General features: G+C 35.4%; 1 protein-coding gene across 17 annotated transcripts in view; it reads right to left on the bottom strand.

Moving 5' to 3' along the window:
• TRIM37 (tripartite motif containing 37) overlaps positions 1–22,372 on the bottom strand; it is a 240,383-nt gene that overhangs the window by 172,360 nt on the left and 45,651 nt on the right. For 10 of the 17 annotated variants that reach the window (XM_072779768.1, XM_072779756.1, XM_072779751.1 and 7 more), the window contains 6 exons: positions 20,906–20,982; positions 8,756–8,830; positions 6,743–6,922; positions 3,213–3,327; positions 1,543–1,761; positions 160–296 (listed from right to left, as the gene is read on the bottom strand). In XM_072779768.1, coding sequence (XP_072635869.1) covers positions 160–296; positions 1,543–1,761; positions 3,213–3,327; positions 6,743–6,922; positions 8,756–8,830; positions 20,906–20,982 — 803 coding nt within the window. The remainder of the gene's footprint in view (positions 1–159; positions 297–1,542; positions 1,762–3,212; positions 3,328–6,742; positions 6,923–8,755; positions 8,831–20,905; positions 20,983–22,372) is intronic. The other 7 variants (XM_072779765.1, XM_072779761.1, XM_072779758.1 and 4 more) reach the window with 1 other exon arrangement.

Genomic DNA, 22,372 nt, shown 5'->3' with positions numbered 1-22,372 from the left:
AGGAAACTGATTATCTTTCCTTCAAGCTCCTTCTTTATCTAAGATACTCTATAGTATGTAAAAATGTTGTATATTCCCACTTTTAGGCCTAAATTAGTTAACATGTTTCTAAGAGTTACCACTTAGATGCTTTATTGGTAGTTAATGTGAGAGACTCACATAGTTTCTTCATCAATATCATTTTCTTCTGTGTTACTTGTTGCTGTGGAACTGGCAGAGGAACTGCTGCCATCAAGGTGATTCACTTCATCTTCCCCAACAAGATCCAGATCCAGATCTCCATCAGAAAGTTCATGCTAGGTCAAGACAAAGAAATAAGACTTCTATTTCAAATGTTTTTACTCAGTTGATCATCTGATCCAGCCAACTGACCAAGCACCAAAGAAGAATGCATCATCAGAATTCTCTGCTTCTGTGCAGAGGCAGCTGAGCCCTTTATAGAAAAACTGCACAACCACATTATCTGGTTCCACTAATAACTTATTGCCACCATTTTCAGCTAGACCTTCAATGCCTCTGGAAATGCTTCATATACTTCATGTCAACTGCCAGTAAAGCTCTTTACAGGGTAACATTTCAAATCATCACTTCTCTAGTTTTACCTAACCTCTGATATCAAGGACTTCATAAAACCATCACCTATCTGCACCAAAAAATACACTGGTCATTAAGTGTAAATATCCCCAAATTTAAACTGCCCAACCTGCAAATCCCACCATTTCCTTAACCTCATCCTATCAAAAGTTAACTGCTTCATTTGAGTGCTACACTCCACTCTTATGTCCTTAAATAGTTTGTCTTGTCAGTACCTTAACCTTACCTCTTTTACCACTGGCTCCTTCATTTTAACACATATTTGAAGTCTCCCATCTTAAAAATAACAGTTACAAAAAAACCCCAAAAAACCTTGTCTCTGCATCACTGTCTCACTTTAAACAGTAACAATTACTATTTAAATTCTTATTCTGATTGTGGTTTAGCTGGGATAAAACCTGGCTATCTCCCAAAACATAAATCATTCTACCTACATATGCAAAAATAAGGTACTTTACTAGTTTTAGTGAGTGAAAATAGAATGCATTTTTTATTTCCACAATTTATAGTTTCTAGTGCATTAGTTTGTTTTGTAAAATGTACAGTTTTCTACAATAAATTTTAGAACTTTGCAACATTTTGATTCAACAACTTCTGACTTATTAATATTTACAGATGGGCATACACTAGTAATGAAAATAAATAGACAAGACTTTTATATAGATTCTCTATATTGGAAACCATAATCTTATTTCTCTTATAAAACACAAAATGAATCTAAAACAAGTCTAATTCTTACATGATAATCTTTTTTAAAACTTAAGAGTTTATCTATTTTTACAGAGAGACAGAGAGCATGGGGGGGGTGTGTGTGTAATAAATATCAAGCAGACTCCCTGCTGAGCACAGACCTGGCCATGGGGCTCTACCTCATGCCCTGAGATCATGACCTGAGCCCAAATCAAGAGTTAGACACTTAGCCAACTGAGACATCCAGGTGCCCCTTACATGATAATCTTCATTCTGAATCTTCTCCTCTTCTTCTTCATCCTCTTTGACCTCTCTTACTGAAGCCGTAGTAGAACCATCCTGGAGAAGCATATCGGTGCATGATACAGACTTCTTAGCACGTATCTCAGAAGTGTCATCATTTTGGGGGCTAAGATGATTATCTGGTGGTGACAAATCTCTTGATTTCTGAGTTCGAGATAACTCAATAGTAAGTCTCTTTTAAAACAATAATAGCACAAATAAACGTGAGTCACAACCAGTACTTCACTGGTACAGCAAAAAAAAATTTATCCAAATGTTCTAAAACCATTTTTTTGAACCATCTCTCTCTCTCTCTCTCCCTCTCTCTCTCCCCTGTTTTTGCTTATAGAAAAATCCATGGCAAAAAAACCCCTTCTGCCCTCTTTAGTCTCATTCTTCTCATATCCAACCCAAGTTACATAAATAATTAGCAAACTGTATAGTAAATACAAATGGTTTTTTAAAATTATTTTTATTTTTTAAAGATTTATTTATTTATTCATGAGAAACACACACAGAGAGACAGAGACACAGGCAAAGGGAGAAGCAGGCTCCTCACAGGGAGCCAATGTGGGACTTGATCCCGGATCCCAGGATCACAAGCTGAGCCAAAAGCAGGCGCTCAACCGCTGAGCTACCCAGGCATCCCAATACAAGTGGGTTTTTTTTTTTTTTTTAAAGATTTATTTATTTATGATAGACCGAGAGAGAGAGAGAGAGAGAGAGAGAGAGAGAGAGAGGGGCAGAGACACAGGCAGTGGGAGAAGCAGGCTCCATGCCGGGAGCCCAACGCGGGACTCGATCCCGGGACTCCAGGATCACTCCCTGGGCCAAAGGCAGGCGCTAAACCGCTAAGCCACCCAGGGATCCCCAATACAAGTGGTTTTAAATAGTACACTTAACATGAAAGTCTCTCCACATATGTATTCATTCATACTTTCCTCCCTCATCTATTAACCATTCTCAGCACTTCAATCCTTTCACCCCATCTCAACTTCCACTGGCTGAAAGAAACATTCCTCATACAATTTAGTTTATACCACTATAAAATAAAAATTCCTTAAATGATCCTTCCCACGGCTCAATTCAGAAATAGTGAAAATTCAAGATGGGGCAATTTTCAATTATTCTATAGCTTAGAATACTTAGAATTCTATAGCTTAGTACTTAGTATACTGAGAGTACTCAGCAATAGTGAAAATTCAAGATGGGCAATTTTCAATTATTCTATAGCTACTCTATAGCTTGAATACTTAAATTCAAGATAGCACGGAAAAGAAAAAGAACTCACTAAGAGAAACTCAAAAAGTTTACCTCAAATGAGAGCAGCACTGTCCAATACAGTTTTATATAATAAAAATGTTCTATATCAGCAATGTCCAATACAAGTACTTGAAATATGGCTAATGCAAATGAAGAACTAAATTTTTAATTTTAATGAAGTTCACACAGCCGTATGTTGCTAGTGGCTAACGAACTAAGAGGCAAAATTTGAGACTCAAAGGTGTTAAGTAGATGGAGGATAAGAATATTGGACTTTTCTATAAAATTACAAAAGAGCAATATACAAAATCTAATTGCAAATGTAACAGGCCAGTAAAACTATGAATATGAAACACTAAACCCAAAATATGTTTTTTTCTTACCTCTTTAAGGTTATTTATTTGTTGGATATAGCTAGTTTGTGCAGCTTCCAATTGAGTAATATACCAATGCTGGTCCCGGCATTTTTGAAAGAAAGTTGGTGAACGAACCTGAAACCTTAAAAGAAGAGCTGCTCATGAAACAGGATCCAAATAGTAAAATATTATCAACCAAGCCTTGAATTTGTAACTATAAATTCTATAATTTAAGATTATTTGATTACATTTCTAGGTAAAATTCAAAATGAATTCAAGAGGTGCTGGCATTAACCATTTATATGTGTAGTTTACAAATTATAATGACATAACATTCTGAAAATTTATCTTCACGTCAGTTGTCTAAACTCAAACTATACTTTTCTAAAGCAATTACATTATGCATCAAGGTTAAGCTCCCAAACTACTAAAGTATATTTATTATAATAATCTAGATCAAATACAATGCTGATCACGAGTTGGGAAGAAGACCATGCAATGCAGGAAAAGCGGAAGCTAATGCTTTCTTCTCTTCCCTTTCTTGCTTAGGTCAGACCTTATAAAAACAAGCAAAGCTTGTTTTAGACACTGCCCTTTTTCTTTCTCCTTTTCATCTCATGTTCTTGTATTTCTTACTCCTCAGTAAAAAATTCCCTTAAAGGGTCAACTACTTGGGACTGCTTTACTGTCCCCAAAGAACTGCATGCTCTAAGTAACCAATATTCCTAACTCCTCCAGAGAGCTGCTTAAAACCAACTCCATATATCACAATATGGCATATTTCAGGTAAGGTTAGGAAAAAAAACAAGTATATTAAAGGATTTTAATGGATAAATTACAGGATCTCAATCTACTCAGTTAACTATACTTTTAAAACGCTAATACTTACTAATGCAAAAAACCTCTACTATACCAAATAAGTGAACCTGAACCTATTTATGGTGAAAAAAAACCTATAGCAATATGTAAAGAGTGGAAGAGTCCCAAGAGGCAAGACTAACTTGGGAGCCTTTAAATCACCCTTCCAGTCTTGATACCCTTATGTTAAATACTATTCCATTTTTCGTAGGATTTTACAGCTAGTATAGGAATCCACTGACCATCTAAGAGTTATCTGCAGCAGGTAATGGTTTTCAGGCAGCATGCTCATGCTTTAGAGGATAGAGATTTATTCACTCAATCATTATCCTAAATGGACACTGCCCAGTCAGTATACCTTGGTAAGACTTTCAAAAGGGTACTATCATCTTTGAAGTACTAATAAACTATACTCAATCCTGAATGTTATCAGGTGGTATGTCATTAAGCAGCAGGTAAAATTCTTTAAGTTTCTCAATTAACAAAAGGAGAATAAAATACATACTTATTCATATGTAGTTATAGAAAAACTTTAAATAACTTTTTTTAAAGTAGGCTCCACACCCAGTGTGGAGCCCAACTCAAGGGTTGAACTTCTGATCTTAGGATGGAGACTTGAGCTGAAATCAAGAATCTGACACTTAACTGACTGAGACACCAAGGTGCCCCTTAACTAACTTTCTAATGAGTACATATAAAATTCCATCAGAATCTTGAACTGAGGCTTACATTTTCAGCAATCTCTCATTAAGTAAATATTATGAGTAATAAGATAATTCAAAGCCTACTCCCCACAATTCCTACGGCAATCTGTTTTATACTGCTATTATAGCACTATCTTATAGAATAAACTGCTTTTATCTGTCCATTTCACCTTGAATTTCAAGAACAAAATCCATGTCTTATTCTTCTTAATATTATTAACCAGGCACAGACTCAGTAAATGTTGCTGAATAAATGATACAAAATATCAAAACAGAAATCTGAGAAAAAGTTTACATGAATGGCTTAAATAAAGACTAAAAGTTGGGCTACAATACATTAAAAAAAGGAAACTCTATCACACAGATTACCACCAGAAGATTCAACATTACTATGACTCTAATAAGGAGAGGAAAAAGGCTTTTGTAGGTTGGTCAAATTGATGGTTGAGTAATTTTGCAATCCTCTGTATGGCTAAAGTGTGGAATAACAACAAATTATTTCTTTTGGCAAATAATTTTTAAAAATACAAAACCCCTGAAAGGTTATAAAATGGAGTTAAAATAATTTCCCCAAAAGATGACAAAAACAGTAATCTTTTTTCCTATGCTGAAAATCCAATAACCCCTTTTCACTACTTCATTCTCCCAAGAACGTTATGAAGAACACATACTAGTAAAGGTTAATAGAACATCAAATCACATAGCATCCTCTAGAACAAAAAGCTCAGAGTAAGAGAAATTTAAGAGTCTACCAAATCACTTCCAAGAATAGCTTTGAAAATTGTTTTAATGGAACCTTCTTAAACTGTTAGACACTGTTCAAACCATTAATTGAATCTACTTTTTTAATACTCAAGTTCTAATTTTCATCATCAAATTAAAACATCATGTAATGACGCTCCAAAATGTTGACTTGTAAAGCATACCCCAACATTAAATAAGGCCACCACTGTGGTTTTATAGTGTTTACACTGTCCTTTCTTGCAAATAACACACCAATTACTTAGTTTTCATCAATTTTCATCTCTATTCCCTTACTTTTAATTTGCTATTGTCAAGAAGAAACTGAAAATTATTTTGTGAATTTAAGCTTGTAAAATCAGTCACCCAAATGTAAGTGAACAAAATAAGCAGTTGATCTGTCACTATTTTTGTATTTTTCTTTTTTTTTTATAAATTTAAAAAAAAATTTTATTTATTTATTCATGAAAGACATAGAGAGGCAGAGGGAGAAGCAGTCTCCCTGCAGGGAGCCCGACACAGGACCCGATCCCGAACTCCCAGGATCATGCCTTGAGCCAAAGGCAGACCCTCAACCATTGAGCCACCCAGGGGTCCCTATTTTTGTATTTCCAAATGGTGAGGTTGCAAAAAGTTCCCTAGGTAAATAAATGTTTCATTATTTATTGGAAGTAGTAGTTTTCTTTTTAGGGAATTGCTAACTAGATCTCAAAACATTTTTTTTTTTTTAAGATTTACTTATTCATGAGAGAGGCAGAGACACAGGAAGAGGGAGAAGCAGGCTCCATGCGGGAGCCTGATGCCTGGAACTCCAGGATCACGACCCGAGCCAAAGGCAGACGCTCAACTGCTGAGCCACCCAGTCGTCCCTCAAACACATTTCTAAGTTACATTACTCACTACACAGGACTTTTGGAATAAAACAGTTAAAAACATAAGATCATAGTATGAATTTCAATATTCATCTTTGTTAAATGAATAAACTTTTTTTTTTGAAAGATTGTGGACACATATGCAAGTGGTGGGGGAGGGGCAGAAGAGGGAGAAAATCCTAAACAGGCTCCACGTTGTGCAAGCTTGATCTCACGACCCTGAGATTATGACCTGAGCCAAAAATCAAGAGTTGGACGCTTAACCGAGCCCTAAGTAAATGAACTCTAAAATAAAGGCACCCCAAATAAATGAACTCTAAAATAAAGTTTTGATAACATTATTCCCTCATGATAAAAACAATATTAAAATGTTTCCTATTACCTTAAAATCACTGTATCATTTTGTCGATTCAAGTATCCTTCATTTGCAAGTAAATCCAAACGGAAAAATCTATTATAACCCCAGCATTCTCCAACTTCAAAGTCAGATGCAAATTCTCGAATGATATTCTTGGTAGGATCATTGCAGGACTGATGAACCATCTCTACACGATACTCATATCTAAAATTGAAGAGCAAACTATTAATACAGAGTTAATAAACAAGAAGAGAAGACAGACATATCAAAACATTAAGTAGGTCATGAAGTTATTACCTGTGAAGAAACTGGCATGTATAGTTACATTTCTTTCAGAAATGACTGCATCATTTATAAAGGCCCTAGTTTTGGGAATGGGCTACCACAACATGATTGGCACTATGTTCTTTTTACCTCTTAAAAATGTTTACCAATATAGCAGGTATAAAATAGCATCAGAAAACAAATTCTGCATAAAACAGTACTTTCAAAGTTACTTTTGTTTTAGCAAAGCTATATATTTTTCCATATACTCATTACTTATATTTCTTCACATATAAAGATTCTGCCATTTCCACTGAGGTTCATAACCATTAAATTATAAATAATAAATTTTTAAATACTGTATTTTTCCAATTCAAGTTTGAATAAATTGTGTATTCAGAAATTCAAGCCTACAAAATTTTCTGAAAATAAGTATACATTAAAAAATCTAATACACTCAGACTTCCATAACTTATACTAAACGCCAAAGTCTTCAAACTCATTTTTACTAGAAAAATACTGTGTTTTAAAGAGAGAAAAGTGAAAAAATAAAGATAACCAGAAGGAACACTCAACAGTAGCCATAAAGTTTCCCTTCCTGGTGGAGATACATTTTAAAAAGAAAAACAGAATTGCTTACAACCTGCTATTTTTGCTGGCAAAAGCAAGGGGAAAAGATTGTAGCTCTTTACCTACAAATATCAGATGTAAAAATTTAAGAATTGTTAAATGGTTTTTATATTCGTATCATTCAAAATACATTATGAATATTGGTGGTACAAAGAACTAATCAATATGTAAGCTGTGATATTTTGTCCACTTCGATTTTAAGTAATGAAGCCAAGCTGTATAGTATAAAAGATACCATTAAATGTCCAGAAATAAACCCAAATATCCATGCACATTTTTCTAACAAGGGTCCCAAGATCATTCAATGGGGAAGACAAAGTCTCTTCAACAAAAATGGTGCTGAGAAAAGTGAATAGATACCTGCAAAAGAGTGAAGCTGGACCTTTAACTAATTCCATATATAAAAATTAACTCAAAATGGAGCAATGACCTAAATATAAGGGCTTAAAACTATAAAACTCTTAAAAGAAAACACAGGGATAAATCTTCATGAATCGACTAAATTTAGCAATACATTCTTAGATTTGATTTTAAAAGTATGAGCAACAAAAGGAAAAACAGTTAACTTGAACTTCACAAAATTTAAAATGTTGTACATCAAAAGACATCATCAAGAAAGCAGAAGTGTTAGAGATCAATTGGACACTTAGGTAGTCAGGGCTAGGGTCCTCAAAAACCAAAACAAACAAACAAACAAAAACAGGAAGCCAGGACTGCTAAGAGAAAACCGCACTAGCATCCTGTTTTATGGCTTAGACAAGGCCATAATAGAATCCTGTCTTGCAGCCTCTGTAGAAGTGATTTTTGCAAAACATCCTGAAACAAAAACAATTAACCATAAAACACTGGTCTCCATCACAAGTTGAGGCAGTTAGTCTTCAGATGTCAGCCCAAATACCCAACCACTACACATGAACAGTAACCTGATAGGTAGACAGGTGCATGATGCAAGCCCTGACTGGCACCCCTTAGTGGCCAATCTACAGGGGCCCACACTCAAAAGTGTTCCTCAAAAGAGCTTATAAAAACCCCTAAATTTGAATGCCAAAATGGCAACCCTCTTGGGTTTCCTTCCTCTCTGGGAACTTTGTACTATCACTCAATAAACTTGCTTTGCTGCCCATCACTCTTCATCTGGCCTACCTCTTCATTCTTCGAAAAGGCAGGACCAAGAGCCAAGGGCCAAGGGCACACCAATCATGTAACAAAAGGACAAACCTACAGAACGGGAGAAACTGCTGTCAAATCATGCAAATAATCTGATAAGGGGCATTCAAAATATATAAAGAATTCCTATAACTCAACAACAAAAAGCAAGCACCCCATTTAATAATAGGCAAGGTGGAGGGGCGCCTGGGTGGCTCAGTTGGTTCAGTGTCTGCCTTCAAGCTGGGTCATGATCCCAGGGGTCTCAGGATAGTCTGCTTCTCTCTGTCCCTCCGTCCCACTTATGGCATGTGCTCACTCGCTCTTTCAAATAAATAAATAAATAAAATCTTTAAAAAAATAAAAATAGGCAATGGACTTGAATAGACATTTCTCCAGACATACATAATGGTCAACAAGCACATGAAAAGATGTTCAACTTCACTGGTCATTAAGGAAATGCAAATCAAAATCACAATGAGATAGTACTTCATACTCACTGGGATGTCTCTAAAACATAATTAAAAATGGAAAATTATTTGGGACGCTTGGGTGGCTCGCAGTTGGGCATATCTGCCTTTGGCTGAGGGTGTGATCCCAGGATCCAGGATCAAGTCCCACATGGGGCTCCCTACAGGGAGCCTGCTTCTCCCTCTGCCTATGTCTCTGCCTCTCTCTCTCTGTGCCTCTCATAAATAAATAAATAAATCTTTTAAAAAATGGAAAATTATTAAGAGTTGATGAGGATGTGAAGATATATGAACTCTCGTGCAGCCACTATGGAAGAGCTTGGCAATTCCCCAAAAATATTATAAACACAGAATTACCATTTACCTCAGCAATTCCACAAATAGGTATCTATTCAAAAGTAACAATATTATGTCCCATATGAAACCTGTACACGAATATCTCAACAGGATTATTCATAATAACCAAAAGTTGGATACAACCCAAATAAATGTCCATCTACAGATGAATGGGTAAACATATTGAAGTGTGTGTGTGTGTGTGTGTGTGTGTGTAAATAAAATGGGATAAATAAATAAAATGGGATAATATTTAGTCATATAAAGGAATGAAGTTCTGATATGCTTCAACATGGGAGAACCTTGAAAACACCAAACACAAAAGTATAGAAGCCAAACATAAAAGTCCCATTAAGGATCTTTTATATGAAAAATCTAGAACAGGCAAATACACAGAGAAAAAGAAGAGTTGTAGTTATCCACAAACAGAGGAAGAAAGGAATAGGGAGCATTTACTTAATGGGTATGGTGTGTTCTGGGGTGATGAAAACATTCTGAAATTAGAGGTGGTGATGGCTGTGCATGTAATGAAAATGTACTAAATTCCACTGAACTATATATTTTATTTTTAAAAAGATTTTGAGACATACACGTGTGTGTGTATATATATTATGTATATATACATATATACTTATATATGTGTGTACACACACACACACACACACACAAAACACAAGCGGGTTTGGAGGGAGGGCAGAGGGAGCAGGCTCTCCACTGAATAAGTAGCCTGATGGAGGGTTCGATCCCAGGACCCTGGGATCATGACCTGAGCCCAAGGCAGAACACTTAATTGACTGAGCCACACAGGTGCCCCTGAACTGTTATGTTTTAAAATGGTTAGCTATGTATTACATGAATTTCACCTCTAAAAAAATGAAATTTCTACTTCTATTTTTAAAATTAGTGAAACACACAGAGAAACAATCAAGGATATTGAAAATCTGGGAGTGGCAGGGGAACATTAATGCAGATGGTCAAATGTATCCAGGATCAAAATAGATTAAAGTTTAAAATCAATATAAAAAAGTGAAAACTCTGTATGAAAAACCATATGTTTGAAAAAAAATCATTCTTTTACTAGCATGACTTTTTTAGAATCATGGGATACAGATCTGTGTTTTTAATAAATGTGGGAATTAATCCAAGTTAAATTACTTACAAAGCATCTCAACCTTAAATTTGAATATTTTAACAAATTCTTTCCTTCTATCAAACTGAAGATCCAAATAAGTATGACAGCTGCTAACTTAAAAATTTTAGTATTACTACATTTACTCTCCCAGGGAAAATTCAACTCTTTTCTTAAGCAACTCAAAGAAATTCCTTTCTCTAAAACAAGGCACTATATTAAAAGTCAATTCCAGGATGTCATTCATATGCAAATCTCTCCAAAAGCCTATACTTGTGTATGTTTAACACACATCTGTAGAGAGATTCTTAAACATAATGAAATTATGAAAGTATCTCTGCAGTGTCCCAGGTGATACTAAAATCTACTAGATAATGATACAATGATTTAAGATCTTAGTCTGTATTTTGGCAGTTAAACTACTGTTCAACTCTGAATTCCATAATTGAATGATATTTTAATATTAATGATAAGTATTCAAAACACTTGTCTAGGCTTACTGAAGTGTTAAGAGAATCAACAGGTAATAAGATATCATTTTATCAGAATAGAAAGGTCTCACTGAAGTATTTAGATAATCTCTAACAGCTATAGAAATCCTAATCTTTTTTCAACCTTAGTATCCAGAGTAATATTTCATTTTCACTGATAACATTATGCTGTTTGTAACATAATGTGAACTTTAAATTCCTTAAGTGTATATGGTCAACAATAAAAGCACAGAGATGAAATCAGTACCACAGGCAATAGAAATGTCACAAAATCTACCTATCAGTGAGAGAAAAAGGAGAAACTTCTCAAGTCAAGAAACAGAGGTAGATCAAGAAATACCTTACTCAAGAGACAAAGAGAGGCCCAAGATTTCATGGTATGAGCTGCTTATGATTCTGCCCACAATTAACCACGTTCCAACCAAAATGGCTGATTTCAGAGAATCAAACAGAACCTGGTAGTTAAGAACAAACCAGAGACAACCCCCCCCCCCGAATAAAAGTCTGTTTTAAAACAGATTGCTGTTAAACAATGCTGATCTTGAGTGAATAATTTACCTAAGCCATCACTGTATTACCAACTGCGAAATAGGACTAATAATATAACCTACAGTTCATAAGATGGTAGTAAAGCAAATGGGTTATGTAAAGCACAGTGCTTGGCGCAAAGTATATATTTAGGAGTTAGCTGTTCTAGTAACAATACAGGTGAGTCCATGGTTTCAGATCACACAGGACATTTGGAGCTGAGCTGTAACTAAAACATACTTACAATTCAAAGACCAGAATCCTTTCCATATTACTAACATTATTCATAGTTTAACTCACCAGTAGTAACAAGAATATTCTGCATTAAGGTCAGTCTGTGTCGTCCTTGTTAAAGTATAGTCTGTGTGTCCCTGGGGGTCAGTCCCCATATGATTCTTTTAGGGATCCAAAATGTCAAAACTATTATCATAATATTGTTTGCCTCTTTCAAGTGGACACATGCACTAATGGTACAGAAGAATGGTAGTTAAAAATATACCAGTAGTCATTATATTACTTGGTGCCACACACTTTCAGACAGGGAAAAAAAAATACCAGTATCTCTTAGGAACTCTGATGAAGTAGTAAAATTGTTAACTGTTATTAAACCTTAACTCTTGTTAACACAATATGGGAAACACATACATAATGTACTTGTGCTGCAAAGTGATGTACAATAGTTGTCTTGGAAAAATAACTTTAACTGAGTTGCAAGTTCATTAGCCACATTTTTCGGTCAAACATCAAATGAAAAAACAACAAACAATGATTAATCAGTTGTAGATACCCGGCAGACATTTTCTGAACCAAGTCAACTAAGGAAAAAATTGCCAGGATTGGTTGCCAATGACAAAACACAAGGATTCAAATAAAAAATAAGTAAGTAAGTAAGTAAGTAAGGGATGCCAGGGTGGTTCAGGTGGTAGAAGCATCTGCCTTTGGCTCAGGATCTCGGAGTCCTCAGATTGACTACCACATCAGGCTCCCTGCAGGGAGTCTGCTTTTCCCTCTGCCTGTCTCTGCTTCTCTGTGTCTCTCATGAATAAATAAAATCTTTTAAAATAATAATAATAAAGTTCTGGAAAATCTGTATGTGCTATGTGAGCTTAAAAGCTTTCTGATAGGGCAGCCCCGGTGGCGCAGCAGTTTAGCGCTGCCTGCAGCCCAGGGCTTGATCCTGGAGACCCCGGATCGAGTCCCACGTCGGGCTCTCTGCATGGAGCCTGCTTCTCCCTCTGCCTGTGTCTCTGCCTCTCTCTCTCTCTGCATCTCTATGAATAAATAAATAAAATCTTAAAAAAAAAAAAAAAGCTTTCTGATACTTCAAGACTCTCTTGATGAAAATGGTAGTATATCTGCATTGTTACTACAGATTAGTCTGCATTTTTCTAGAGTTTTACCTAGGTGGACTCATATACATGGCTCTTTTTCTGTCTATTCTTTCATGAATAATCAATTTAAAAGGCATTCATGTTGCTGCAGGTATCAACAGTCCATTGGTTTTTATTGCTGAGTCGTATTCCACTATATGGACACACCAAAATGTATTTATTCATTCACCTGTTGATGAAATTAGGTTGATTCTATTTGGCTATTACAAACAAAGATGCTATGAATATTTGTGTAAAAGTCTTTGTATGGACATATAGTTCCTTTTCTCTTGGGTAAATGTCTAGGAGTAGTTTAGCTGAGTCATATAGTAAGCTTATGTTTAACTTGTTAACAAATCACTAAATTTTACAAAAGTGGTTTTTATCATTTTACATTTCCAGGAGGAATGCACAAGAACTCAAATTTGTATATATTCTTATCAAAACTTGGTAGGAGCTTTTAATTTTAGCCATTCCAATGGGATATAGAGGTATCTATATTATGTTTCCAGTTCCCTAATAAAAAATGCAAGAGGATATACTGATATCAGATTGCTTGTAAATTTCCATTTCCCTAATGACTAATGCTATTAATCATCCTAAATAGGCTTATTTTGCTATCAATATATCTTACTTAGTGAGGTATATAACAAATGTTTTGACCACATGAGGAAGGGAGCTTGTTTATTTTTATTGTTGAGTTTTGAGAGTTCCTTATATATTCTGGCTAAAAGTCTGTGCAATTTGAAGAGAACTTCATGGTTTTCATGAAGTCTAATAAATGTGTTCTTTTATAGATTGTGCTTTTGGTTTATAACTAAAATATCATTGCCTAACCCAAAGTCACAGATGTTCTCCTATAAGTTTTATTGTTTTAGAATTTAAATCTAGGATTGTAGTCAATTTTCAGTTAGTTTATGTATGTAGTATGAGGTATGGATACAAGTTTATGTTTTTTGCATAGAGATATCCAAGCATCAGATTATGCACCCTCCAGAGCATAGCCTTTGCATCTTTATCAAAAACCTGCTCTTATGAATGTAGGTTTATTTCTGGACTCGAAGTATATTCCACTGATTAATTTTTCTATCCTTATGCTGATACTATGCTATATTAAGTTAGTAATGTAGCTTTATTATAAGTCTTACAATGATATAAGTTTAGTCATCAAATTTAGATTTTTTTTTTAAGATTTTATTTATTTATTCATGATAGGCAGAGAGAGAGTGAGCAAGCAGGGGGTGGGGGCAGAAACACATGCAGAGGGAGAAGCAGGTTCCCTGTAGGGAGCCCGTCGTGAGACTCGATCCCAGGTCTCCAGGATTATGCCGTGGGCTGAAGGTAGCGCTAAACCACTGAACCACCCAGACTGCCCTTTTGTTTTGATTTCAGTGATTTTCTCTATTGCTCTTTCAATTTTTATTTCATTGCTTTGTTCTTTATTATTTCTTTTTTCCAGCTTACTTTCCATTTAACTTGTTTTCTCTAGTTTTTTTTTTTTTTTTAAGAGGAAGGTAGAAAATCTTAAGCAGACTCCATACCCAGAGCACAAGCCCGAAGTGAGCCTTGATCTTACAACCCTGAAATTATGACCTGAGCTTAAATCAAGTTGGACACCTAACTGACTGAGGCACCCAAGCACCTCTTTTCTTTAATTTTTTAAGGTAGATCACTGATTTGAGACCTTTCTGTTTCTCATTTAACAGCTGATCCTCGAACAGTACAGGGGTTAGGGACACTGTTCCCCACATAGTCAAAACTGTTTAATGCAGCAATAGTAGGTGAACTATGACTTCTGATTCCCTGAAAACGTAATAGACCATCGTCGATGAGAGGTCTTACCAATAACATTAAGTTGATTTACATGTATTTGGTATGTTAACTACTATAGTCTTACAATAAATAGAGAAAAAAATGGTAAAATCATAAGGAAAAGAAAATACATTTATAGTAATATACTGTATTTATAAAAAAAATCTGCATATAAATGAACCTGCACTTCAAATCCATGTTGTGCAAGGGTCACAGTATATTGGCATATATTGCTATAAGTTTCCCTCTACTTATTGCTTTAGCAGCATACTACATATTCTAATGTTTTCATTTTCATTCAGTTCAAAATATCTTTTAAAAATCCCTCATGATTTTTCTTTTTTTTTTAAAAGAGTTTATTTATCTATTCATGAGAGACACAGAGAGAGGCAGAGACACAGGCAGAGGGAGAAGCAGGCTCCCTGCAGGGAGCCTGATGAGGGGCTCAATCCCAGGACCCTGGGATCATGCCCTGAGCCAAAGGCAGATGCTCAACCCGTAAGCCATCCAGGCATCCCTTGTTGATTGCCTCTTTGATCTAGTTATTTAGAAATGTTTTACTTAACTTCCACATATTTCAGATTTTCAAAATATGTTAATATCTAAATTGATTCCACAATGGCAAGAGAACATAATTTGAATGTGTTGAATCCTTTTGAATTTACAGAGATACGTTTTATATCTCAGAATATGGTCTATCTTGATAAATAATCTGTGTGCACTTCTGCTACTGTTTGGACAGTCTATAATTGTCAAACAGGACAGGGTGGGTGATACTGTTCACATGCACATTCCTGATGATTTTCTGCCCACTTATAATACTGAATAAGAGAAAAGCTTTTGTCTATTTCCCCTTGTATTTTTTTAATTTTTTTAAAATTTATTTATTTTATTTTAAATATTAATTTATTTTAAAATTTATTATCCCACCCAGGGATCCCTCCCCTTGTATTTCTATTAGGTTTTGCTCCATGTATTTTGAAGATCTGTTTCTGGGGCATAATTACATAAGTAAATGTTAAGAATTTTTATATGTCTTCTTCATTAACTGAACTTTATATCACTATGAAATAAACCTCCTTATCTCTGGTAATATTTGCTTTGAAATCTAATCTATGTTTGACTAGTACTAATACGATATATCTTTATATTTAAAGTGTGTTTCTTGTGGGTAACATAAACTTGAGTTTTGCTTTTTTAGCCTATAGGAGAATCTCTACCTTTTAACTGGGTGTTTAGACCATTTACATGAATACATTTTGGTATTCGCCCCATCTGTTCTTTTATTACCTATTAACTTTTTCTGTCTTCTTTAAGTATTTGTTTATAATTCCATTTTATCCTCTTTGTTGCTTTATTAGTTATATGTCTTTGCATTTTAGTAGTGACTTTACAGTTTATAGTTGTGGTAGGCTGAATATTAACCTCCACCCCAAGACAGTCACATCCTAATCATTGGAATGTGCTGTTGTTACCTTTTATAACAAAAAAAAAAAAAGGGGAGCATGAAGCTGTGATTAAGCTAAGGATCTGCAGGTAACGGAACTACTCTAGATAATCCATATGGACTCTATATGTAATCATGAGTGTCATCTTAAAAGGAAAGCAGAGAAAGACCTGACAGAGAGAAAAAAAAAAAAAAAAAGAAAGGAGAAAGAGAGGGAGAAGGGAGAGAGAAAGAGAGGGAGAGAGGGAGAGAGAGAAGGCATTGTGATCAAATGCAAAAATGGAAGTGATATGGTCACAAGCCAAAGAATGCTGGCAACCCCAGAAACTAAGTCAAGGAATGGATTTTCCCCTCATGTCTCTGGAACTACTACAACAGTACTGAAAACCTGATTTGGAGCTAACAATAGGTTTTAGATTTCTGGCCTCCAGAAGAATGATGGAAAACAATGTCTATTATTTTAAGTTGCCATGTTTGTGCTAATTTATTGCACAACAGTATATATCTTTGGGACACCTGGGTGGCTCAGTAGTTGAGCATTTGCCTTTGGTTGTCGTGATCTCAGAGACCTGGGATCAAGTCCTGAACTGGGCTCTCCATGGGGAGCCTGCTTCATCCTCTGCCTGTATCTCTGCCTCTCTCATAAATAAATAAAATCTTAAAAAAAAATAGTATATATCTTTAAAATAATCAGAATCTAGATTTGTTACTGTATCACTTCACATAGAATGTCAGAAACTTCTATTTCCATTCTCTATTCTTTTGGCCTTTATACTTCTGTTATGTACTTCTACATATGTTATAGATTTCAAAATACAATGTTATCCATGTTTAAACAGCCAATTGTCATTTAAAGTTATTTTCATAATGGACATATTTTAATTTACCCATGCAATTTCCAATTCTGGTAGTCTTTATTCCTTTGTTTAGATTCAGAAGTCCCAACTGGTATTATTTTTACTTCTATCTAAAGCATGTGCTTTAATATTTCATATAGTCTAGGGTAGCCTGGGTGGCCCAGCGGTTTAGCGCCACCTTTGGCCCAGGGCCTGATCCTGGAGACCTGGGATTGAGTTCCGCGTCGGGCTCCCTGCATGGAGCCTACTTCTCCCTCTGCCTGTGTCTCTGCCTCTCTCTCTTTCTGTCGCTCATGAATAAAAAATATATACAAAAAATATTTCATATAGTCTAGGCATGAAAATGCCTTTATTTCACCTTTATTTTTAAAAAGATATTTTTGCTGAATACAGAATTCTAGGTTGAGATTTTTCCTTTAACTCTTTCAAGATGTTGCTCTATCATTTCACTTGTATTCTTTCCAGTGACAAATCGAATTTCATCCTTATCTTTGTACCTCTATATATTTTTTTCACTATCAGTTTAAGATTCTTTGTTTATCTTTGGTTTTGAGCAGTTTGAATATGATGTGCTTTGGTGTTTTCTTCATGTTTCATGTACTTGTAGTTGACTGAGCTTCCTGAGCATGTTCAAGTATTCATGAAGTTTGGGAAACTAGGATGCCTGGGTGGCTCAGCAGTTAGTCTGCCTTTGGCTCAAGGCATGATCCCAGGATCTGGGATTGAGTCCCACATCGGGCTCCCCGTGGGGAGCTTGCTTCTCCCTCTGCCTGCCTCTGTGTCTCATGAATAAATAAATCTTAAAAAAGAATAAAAGTTTGGGAAACTTTCACCATTGTTTTCTTCCCATCCCCTTGTTTGAGGACTTTTCATTATCTACACATTAAGCTGCTTTAAGATGTTCTATTGTTTTAAAATTCATTTCGGACAGTTTCTACTGCTGTGCCTTCAAGCTCATTAATCTTTTCTTTTGCAATACGTAATTTATGGTTCATGTTACCCAGTGTTCTTTTTATCTCAGATATTTTCAAGAAGTTCAATCTGAATCTTTTACATCTTTCTTTTTTTTAAGATTTATTTATTTATTCAGAGAGAGAGAGAGAGAGAGAAAGAGAGCGCGAGAGGTAGAGACACAGGCAGAGGGAGAAGCAGGCTCCATGCAGGGAGCCCGACGTGGAACTCGATCCTGGGTCTCCAGGATTAGGCCCTGGGCTGAAGGCGGTGCTAAACCGCTGAGCCACTGGGGCTGCCCTCTTTTACATCTTTCATATCTCTACTCAACTTTTGAAAAAATGGAAAAATTATAAAAATTGTCTTAAATGGTTTTTCTCCTAAGAATATAATTGTCTTTTTTAAGACCTACAGACTTCAAAAAATGCAAAACAGGGATCCCTGGGTGGCACAGTGGTTTAGCGCCTGCCTTTGGCCCAGGGCGCGATTCTGGAGAGCCGGGATCGAATCCCACGTTGGGCTCCCGGTGCATGGAGCCTGCTTCTCCCTCTGCCTGTCTCTGCCTCTCTCTCTCTCTCTGTGACTATCATAAAAAAAAAAAAAAAAAAAAAAAAGCAAAACAATACAAGTTTTCTCATCAATTATTTTGCTTTAGAATAAAATATATTAAAAGGTTTATTTTTAAGGGAACTAATAAAAATTAATTTGCTTTAATTTCTAATTCATAAAACATCAATAGAAATAACCCAAATGAAGAAAAATAGTTCTTGCTCAATTTTGAATAATTATTCTCCCCATTATTATTATGTTTTCCTGTCTCTTTACATGTCAATTAATCCTTGACTGAAAAGGTATTGTAAATCTGATTTTGATGGATGCAGGATAAATTTTGACCTTATAAATTTTCTTGAGCTTTGCTCTGGGATGCAGATTCGTTGCCTGGAAACAATCTGATCCTTTCAGGTCCTTCTTTTATTCTTTTATCTGTTAATGGGTTGGGAGCACTGCTCAGTCTAGGACTAATTGTTCTCCACTACTGAAGCAAAAATTTCCTGAATACTTTACTTAGTGCCCCATGAATTATAAGTTTCTCCACTACAGTAGTGAGAACAACATAGTTATTGCCCTTTATGAGCACCAGGCACCACTCCCTTTAATCTTTCAGATGGTTCTTTCCCCAACCTCAGGGAGTTTCCTCACACATATGCTCTGATCAGTACTCTGTGAATACTTAAGGGAATCCTCCACACATCTCTGGAGTTCTCTGTGCAGATCTCTTTCTGGAATTCTATCCAATACATTCTAGTTGCACTAGTATTCCTGGACACTCAGCACTACCTCCTCAAACTCAGGGAATCTGTCGGAATCTACCTCAGTTCTCCCTCCCTATGTTATGGCCTAATAAAAACTCTTTCAAGGTGGTAAGCTGAGGCAATCACACAGCTTATTTGTCTATTTCTTATCGCTAAGTAACTTTCATTTGTTGCCTAACGTCCATTATCTAGAAAATGTTGCTTTTCTTCTTTATTTGGTTGTTGCAGCAGAAAGGGTTATCTTTCATTACACTCTATTATAGCTAGAAACAGACATCTCATACCAAACCAACACATTTTAGTGCAATAGAGTAAAATAAAATTCACTGACATGACTCTAGATTCCACATTACAAATTACACTTAATGAATACAATTTGTTCAACTTCTGTGTAATATCAAAAATAATTCACAATTATCTAAAACTGCTTTTCTAAATGTTCCTTTAGCAAAAAGTAGATTATAAAGGTTTCCAAGAACTGGGGAGAAGGGGAAATGGGATGTGACGGCTAATGGGTCTCTTCATGGAGTGATGAAAATGTTCTGAAATTAAGTATCAGTGTTAGTTATAGCACTCACTGGATATACTAAAATCTACTGAATTATGCACTTTTTTGTTTTTTTTCTTTAAAGATTTTATTTATTTATTCATAGAGATGCAGAGAGAGAGAGAGAGAGAGAGAGGGACAGAGACACAGGCAGAGGGAGAAGCAGGCTCCACGCAGAGAGCCCGACGTGGGACCCGATCCAGGGTCTCCAGGATCACGCCCTTGGCTGCAGGTGGCGCTAAACTGCTGCGCCACCAGGGCTGCTCTATGCACTTATTTGTAAGGTTAATATTATAGTATATGAATTGTACCTCATCAAAAAACCGCTTTTCCCAACTAACTACCCATGATATTCAAAATCTGTGAGGCTAGATTTTAAACATTTGCTGCAACCAAAATAACTTATTGCAACAAAAATGAATAGAAGCCAATGTGAGGATCCAGTTGTCTTTCTTAATGCCATACATTTTCTTGCCAAGTATTATTTTGCTTTAGAAAAATAGGTATCTTTCACAAGAATGTTATTTATGTTAGTATGCAATAGGTTATTATTTTTAAGTGAACATATAAAATTTTTTAAAGTCAAAAAAATTTTTAAGTTTTCTCAGTTTGAATCTCTAACTCAGAAAATATCAACAGATAGAATCTGTTAAAACATGCACACATGCACGCGCGCGCGCGCACACACACACACACACACACACCCCTCTTTGGGGTTTACATTAAAATTTAAGAGTATCAAGAGTCCTTAAAGGCATAGAGTTTGAGAACTGCCAGGGGTTCAATATCAGTACACATCTTAACAGACATACAATAATTAACAATAGTTAATAAAAAATCCTAAGAGGAATGTATGTAAAGACACACTTAAGACTGTTATTTATTACATGTCTTACTTGGAAGTTTCAGGTAAGCCAGCTGACAGTTCCAGAAACACAGACAAGTAGTAACCACGAACAACTCCATTTCCATCCTTAAAAAAAGGAAAGAGTCAACTATACTTCAATAAATAAAAAAAGAGAGAGATGTTACACAGATACAAATTCTAGATCAACTTAAACGTAAAAAACTAAGCCACAATGAAACAAACACAGATTAATATCTCATATTTGGACTGGGAAATACTTCTAAGCTTAAAAGCAGTGACAGAGATAATAAAAAAACAAAACAGATTTGAGTCTATAACAATTTAAATATTTTCAACATTAAAAAACCCACAAAAATATTAGGGCATTTCAAAGGAAACTGTCAACAACTATGATAAGAGTTAAGAGTTCTAACATACGGGCAGCCCTGGTGGCTCAGCAGTTTAGCGCCACCTTCAGCCCAGGGCCTGAGCCTGGAGACCCAGGATCAAGTCCCACATCAGGCTCCCTGCATGGAGCCTGCTTCTCCCTCTGCCTGTGTCTCTGCCTCTCTCTCTGTGTGTCTCTCATGAATAAATAAATAAAATCTTAAAAAAAAAAAAAAGAGTTCTAACATATACAAAACTCTTCAATACAGCCTCCAAGAAAAGTGAAACACCAAAGAAAAATACGGAAAAAAAAACCCCTACGAGGTAGGAGACAAAAAACAATATTTAAGATAAAAAATGAGTAAAACAGAAAAAAGGTAACACTTGATGTTGAAAGTAATCTAATTTCTACATAACGTCTCTATGTTAGGATTCCATATAAAAAGTCTGTATGAAGATTAAGCTGTGTAAATTTATATTACAGAGATGTTTAGAAAGACACTAACTCCCTTCTCTGTTTCTCCAGTACTTTGCCCACTTCTACCTTTTTTAATGACTATCATCATTGTAACTACATATATAAACATTTGTTTCACCAACCAGACTGTAAGGACTGAGGAAAGGATTCTTATTATTTATCTCCAGTATCTCTTGGGATATGACTTATTAACCCCTTCATTTCTAGGCTACTTTGCTCCAAAAAGTCTTGAGGAAGCTTTCAGGGTTAGACAAGGTAATTCTTCAATACTAAAAAATAAATGAATCATCAAATGACATAAAAAATTACACACTGCACACAATGACCCCATTATATGTTCTGGAAAAGCAAAACTATACTGACAGAGGGGCTAGGAAGAGAGAAAGAAGGGATTAGTTTAAAAGACAAATCAGATAACATTTGGGAGTAATAAAAACCTGACTGTGGTAATCATCATATGACTGTTTGTCAAAACTTGCTAAAATTAGTAAATTTTATGGAATATAATTTATATCACAAATTATGCTCATTTTAAAAATCAGTAAAAAAAAAGTTGTTATAATTTGGGGTGCCTGGGTGGCTCAGTTAGTTCAGCATCTGAAGTTCAGATTTGTAAGTTCAAGTCCATGCTGGGTGTGGAGCCTACTAATA

This window comes from Canis lupus, chromosome 16 (genome assembly GCF_048164855.1).
Source record: "Canis lupus baileyi chromosome 16, mCanLup2.hap1, whole genome shotgun sequence".
Lineage (NCBI taxonomy): Eukaryota > Metazoa > Chordata > Mammalia > Carnivora > Canidae > Canis > Canis lupus.
This window is presented reverse-complemented; position numbering and strand designations above follow the sequence as displayed.